The sequence below is a fragment of the Empidonax traillii genome, unplaced genomic scaffold (assembly GCF_003031625.1).
Source record: "Empidonax traillii isolate 1590-97213 ecotype Southwest subspecies unplaced genomic scaffold, ASM303162v1 scaffold1953:size47131, whole genome shotgun sequence".
Lineage (NCBI taxonomy): Eukaryota > Metazoa > Chordata > Aves > Passeriformes > Tyrannidae > Empidonax > Empidonax traillii.
Genome location: NW_020957146.1, coordinates 9,164 through 14,698, shown reverse-complemented (window position 1 = coordinate 14,698; position 5,535 = coordinate 9,164). Strand labels below are relative to the sequence as shown.

General features: G+C 55.8%; 1 protein-coding gene across 1 annotated transcript; it reads right to left on the bottom strand.

Annotated features, from left to right (window-relative positions):
• Positions 1 to 85: 85 nt before the first annotated feature.
• On the bottom strand, positions 86 to 5,382 carry DRAM2 (DNA damage regulated autophagy modulator 2). The gene is made up of 7 exons (XM_027909132.1): positions 5,249 to 5,382; positions 4,615 to 4,682; positions 4,012 to 4,151; positions 2,928 to 3,105; positions 1,953 to 2,035; positions 945 to 1,037; positions 86 to 187 (listed from the first exon to the last, which is right to left on the bottom strand). The coding sequence occupies exons 1-7, from the start codon at positions 5,377 to 5,379 to the stop codon at positions 86 to 88; spliced, it is 795 nt and encodes a 264-aa protein (XP_027764933.1). The 5' UTR covers positions 5,380 to 5,382.
• Positions 5,383 to 5,535: the final 153 nt, after the last annotated feature.

Genomic DNA, 5,535 nt, shown 5'->3' with positions numbered 1-5,535 from the left:
GCTGCTGCTGGAGGAATTCCTGAGTACTGGGAGCTCCAGGGTGCTGCTGCCGCTGCTGGAGGAATTCCTGAGCTCCGGGACTCCCTCAGATGCTCCCTGGGAAGAGCAGCCCCTGCTCCTCCTGCCCCCAGCCCGGCGGGGACGGGGCCTGGCCCTGCAGCGTCACCACGGCCCCCAGGGACACCTTCTGGGGACAACACAGGGACACGGTCAGGGCCTGATCCCACACAGGGACACGGTCAGGGCCTCATCCTGCACTGCGAATTCCAGTCAGTGCCTCAGCCCACACTGGGAATTCTGGTCAGCACCTCCCCCCTGCCCCAGAGATTCCCTGCACTGGGAAGTCCAGTCAGTTAAAAACAGTTAAAGGCAGTTAAAACCAGTTGAAGCCAGTTGGAACCAGTTAAAGTAAGTTAAAGGCAGTTAAAATCAGTTAAAGGCATTTGGAGCCAGTTGAAACCAGTTAAAGGCTATTATAGTCAGTTAAAGCCAGTTGGAGCCTGTTAAAGCCAGTCAAACCCAGTTCAAGCCAGTTAAACCCAGTTCAAGCCAGTTAAACCCAGTTCAAGCCAGTTAAACCCAGTTCAAGCCAGCTCAAACCAGCTGAGGCAGTTAAACCAGTTCAAGCCAGTCAAAGCCAGTTCAAACCAGTTCAGCCAGTGAAAGCCAGCTGAGGCAGCTGGAGCTGGCTAAGCCAGCCCCAGGCAGGTGGTTGGAGCTGGGGGGCACAGCCAGGACAGGCCCTGGGGGTCCCTCCCAGCTCTCCCCCCGCGGCTCCCCCAGCCCGAGCGGGGTCCTGGGCCCGGCCTCGTCACCTCAAAGGTCTTGTCCAACCCAGGGCAGTGCCCAAATCTCATCTAAGCTTGACATAATTTGGCTCTCACTTGGCCCTGAGCCGTCCCTGCCCTCCCCAGGCTGGGCAGCAGCTCGGTGACCTCATTTACCTGGAAGTCACGGATGTAGGTGAGGAAGAAGCTGAGGAAGGAGAAGGCCAAGGACCACTCGGAGATGGTGCTGATCATGTGGGGGGTGTATCCCTGTGTGGAGAGGGGAGATCAGTGGGAAAAGCTGCTCTGGGAGCTGCTGGGACACAACAATGCCTTGGGACATCCCATGGGACATCCCACATCCCACTGGAGAGCAAGATCCCTTAGAGCCTCCAAGAATGAAGAGTGGGAATGGCCAGGAAAACCCCTGGGATGGCACTCCCTGGGAATTTTATACCTGAAGGCTCAATCCAGAGCTGGGCCTGACCAACAGACCCTCAGAGCTGGGAGGTTCAGGCTCTGGGGACAGGAGGGATTGATTTGAGGTCACAGTTGGAGCTCCAACTGTTTTGGGATTGATTTAAAGTTGCACTTGGAGCTCCAACTGTTTTGTGGGAGCAGAACCTCACCAAGTTCTGGCACAGGTTGTCCAGAGAGGTTGTTGTGGACTCTCCATCCCTGGGAATGCCCAACGCCAGGTTGGAACAACCTGGGATAGTGGAAGGTGTCCCTGCCCATGGAGCGAGCTGGGATTTGAGGTTCCTTCCCATACAAACCAGCCTGGGATTCCAGGATTCTGGAGCCCCTCTGCCATGGAGCCAGGCTAGGAGAGCTGGGAATGTTCCCCTGGAGAACAAAAAGCTCCAGGGACACCTTGGAGCCCCTTCCAGGGCCTGAAGGGGCTCCAGGAGAGCTGGAGAGGGACTGGGGACAAGGCCTGGAGGGACAGGACCCAGGGAATGGCTTCCCACTGCCAGAGGGCAGGGACAGATGGGATATTGGGAAGGAATTCCTGGCTGGGAGCGTGGAGCCACCTGGGATGGTGGGAGGTGTCCCTGCCCAGGGCAGGGTGGCACTGGATGGGGTTTGAGGTCCCTTCCCACCCACCCCAGCCCGGCATTCCAGGATTCCGGGGAGTTCCCGTCCCACCCACACTGGGATTGGTGACGCTCCCCTGTCCCTCACCCTCTCCTGGGGGTCCCAGTGCAGCTTCTGCACCAGGCCTGGTCCGTAGAGGCCACTGGAGAGCAGCACCGAGGACACGAACACTGCGGGGCGTCAAGGAACGGGCAGGGACAGGGATGAGGCTTTGGGCCCTGCTTTGGGCCTGGATTTAGAACCAGCTTTGGGCCCAGCTTTGGGCCCTGCTTCGGGCCGGGCTGAGCTCTACAGGAGGCTCCCCGGGGTCAGGAGGGTGTTGGTGCCACAGGCTCTTTTCATCCTGGGCCTGCAGCTCATCCCAACCATTCCTTGCTGTCCCACCAAAGAGTTCACTTGGCCCTCCCCCCACTGCCCTCGTTCTCCAGGAGCTGCAGCTCCTTATCCCTCCCTGATCCCAGAGGAGCCCCCCCTTATCCCTCCCTGAATCCAGCTCACTGCCATTCCCAGCTGGAATCCAGGATCCAGCTCACTGCCATTCCCAGCCTTTCAGCTGGGAGGGTTCAACGAGGTTGGATCCAAAGCCCATGGAGGCTCCAGAGCCACATTCCAGGGCAGGGATAAAGGAGCTGCAGGAGCTCCAGAGGAGCACGGGGAAGAATACAGGGATGCAGGGATAGAGGGATGCAGGGATAGAGGGATGCAGGGATAGAGGGATGCAGGGATACAGGGATGCAGGGATCCAGGGATAAAGGACACAGGGATGCAGGGATACAGGGATGCAGGGATAAAGGACACAGGGATGCAGGGATAAAGGACACAGGGATGCAGGGATTCAGGGATAAAGGATACTGCTGCAGATGCTGCAGGTGCTCCAGAGCAGCACAGGGATGCAGGGATTCAGGGATGCAGGGATTCAGGGATGCAGGGATTCAGGGATGCAGGGATTCAGGGATAAAGGATACTGCTGCAGATGCTGCAGGCGCTCCAGAGCAGCACAGGGATGCAGGGATGTAGGGATGCAGGGATTCAGGGATGCAGGGATTCGGGGATAAAGGATACTGCTGCAGATGCTGCAGGCGCTCCAGAGCAGCACGGCCAGGCGTGCCCAGAAGATTCCCTTGCCGTGGAATTGCGGCTGCATGCGGAAGGACAGGACGGTCTGGAGCAGCATGTAAATGGCTCCCACGCCGAAGGTCAGGCAGGCTCCCAGCACGTGGATGTAGTACAGGATGCATTTCTGGGAACAGCAGCCACGGCCTGCTCTGAGCCCCCAGGAGCCTTTTCCTCTGGGAAACTTTGGAGCTTTCCCCCCTCCCCGGGGTGTTCTGACATTCCCAGCCAGGCAGGCCTGGAACGTGCTTGGGATTTGCCTTGGAATTGGAGCTTCCTGGTGAAACTCCAGGTCAGAGCAGGGCCTTAAACACGGGAATTTGTGGGAGTTGTTGGCATTAATAACGGACACAAACACAGGAACTGGGGCAGGGAATTCCTGCCGGGAATTTGTACCCCAGGAATCCAGGGGAGGTCATGGAAAACAGGAGAGACACAACAGAATTCCAGCAGCCAAAAGGAGATGGGAAAGCACAAGGGTCAGCATTTGTCCACATGACTCTGCTGGAACCAGGACTGTATGTGGAATTCTCTTGGAATGCTCTGAGGGAACAAGGCTGGATAATAACTAAAAAAAAAAATTCACAGTTTCCTGGTGGGAATTTGACCCCAAATCCCCCCAGTTTGCTCCCAAAGGAAATAAGGAATAACTAAAAAAAAAATTCAGGTTTTTTAACAGTTTCCTGGGAGGGAATTTGACCCAAAAAAATCCCAGTGTGCTCTCAAGTTAAGTAAGAAATAACTAAAAAAAAAAAAATATAATTTTTTTAACAGTTTCCTGCTGGAAATTTGACCCCGAATCCCCCCACTTTGCTCCCAAAGGAAATAAGGAATAACTTAAAAAAAAAAGGTAATTTTTTTAACACTTTCCTGTTGGAATTGGACTTAAAAATCTCAGTTTGCTCCCAAAGCAAATAAGGAACAACTAAAAGAAAATGATAATTTTTTTAACAGTTTCCTGGTGGGAATTTGCCCCCAACCCCCCCAGTTTTCCATGACAAATCTCCCAGGGATCTGAGAGCAAAGGCCAAACCTGGAAGTTGGCGATGATGCAGAGGCCAAAGCAGCTGACCCAGCCCAGGGTGAGGCCGATCCTGTTGAGCCGGAGCATCCTGGAATTCTCTGGGATCAGGGCACTCACCTGCTTGTACCGCACGTACATGGTGGCCACCCCTGCAGGGACAACAAGGGGCACATTCCCAGCGGAATTTCCACCGGGAAGGTGCTGAGTGACACAGAGAATGCTTTAAAATACAGGGATTTTGACAGGAACAGGGAAGGTGAGGGGCTGGAATTGCAAACTGGAACGACACAGCAGCAAATAATTCAAATATAGGGATTTCCCTGATATTTTCTGCATTTAACACCCCTACCCCCAAGTTGGTTTTTCCCTCCTTCCAGGTAAATGACTGCCTGCACTTGGCATTGTGATTGCTTTTATTCCTCTTGTTGGGTTTTTTAATGCCTTTTTCTACCCTTCTGGAAGCTGCAATTCCCGTGCTGGGTTCCTGGATAACCCCCCTGGATTTCCTCTCCAGGGAGATTTCTTGCCCAGTGTTGGATTTTAAACTGAGATTTCGGGGCCCATCAATGACCTGAGGGGGAAATCAAATGGTTTGAAGCTTTTCCCACTTACCCAGGAAGGTGGAAACGTTCAACATGATCCCAAACAGGCACCTTTCAGGTGGAATCGTCCCTGTGTCGCTGGAAAAGACAAATTCCAGGCTTGGGGAATTCCAGTCCAGCCCCTCCCAGGCAGGAATTCCTTCCCAATCTCCCATGTCTCCCTCCCTCTGGCAGTGGGAAGCCATTCCCTGTGTCCTGTCCCTCCATCCCTTGTCCCCAGTCCCTCTCCAGCTCTCCTGGAGCCCCTTCAGGCCCTGGAAGGGGCTCCAAGGTGTCCCTGGAGCTTTTTGTTCTCCAAAGGAACATTCCCAGCTCTCCCAGCCTGGCTCCACAGCAGGGGGGCTCCAGGATCCTGGAATCCCAGGCTGGTTTGGATTGGAGGGACCTTAAATCCCATCCCATCCCATCCCATCCCATCCCATCCCAGATTGCTCCAACCTGGCCTTGGGCACTTCCAGGGATTCCAGCTTCTCTGGGAATTCCATCCCAGGGCCTTCCCACCCTCCCGTGGAAGAATTCCTTCCCAGTATCCCCCCCATCCCCTCCCAGTCCTGCCTGTCCAGCAGCCCCTGAGCAGAGCCGTGGGCACGGAGCGCTTGGAGCCGGGATCCGTGGGAATTCCTGGGACAGGGGACACCACTGACCTGATGTAGGGCACCAGGGGGTCCACGTGGTGCAGGACGGTGGCAGTGACGTAGGAGAGCAGGAAGGAGGCTGCTGACCACACCACCAGGGCCACGGGCAGCAGGGACAGGCCCTGCTGGAACCACCACATGGCCGGGTGGGCACGGACACTGCGCTGGGGACAGCGGGGACAGGGTCAGTGAGGGGATGGGATGGGATGGGATGGGATGGGATGGGATGGGATGGGATGGGATGGGATGGGATGGGATGGGATGGGATGGGATGGGATGGACACTGCGCTGGGGAC

Excerpts from the sequence above, each read along its gene's own strand:
- DRAM2 (XM_027909132.1), bottom strand. The coding sequence starts at position 5,379 with ATGTGGTGGTTCCAGCAGGGCCTGTCCCTGCTGCCCGTGGCCCTGGTG. Across the intron at positions 4,152-4,614 it reads GAACGTTTCCACCTTCCTGG|GGGTGGCCACCATGTACGTG; the intron begins GTAAGTGGGAAA and ends TTGTCCCTGCAG. Across the intron at positions 3,106-4,011 it reads GCATCATCGCCAACTTCCAG|AAATGCATCCTGTACTACAT; the intron begins GTTTGGCCTTTG and ends TGCTGTTCCCAG.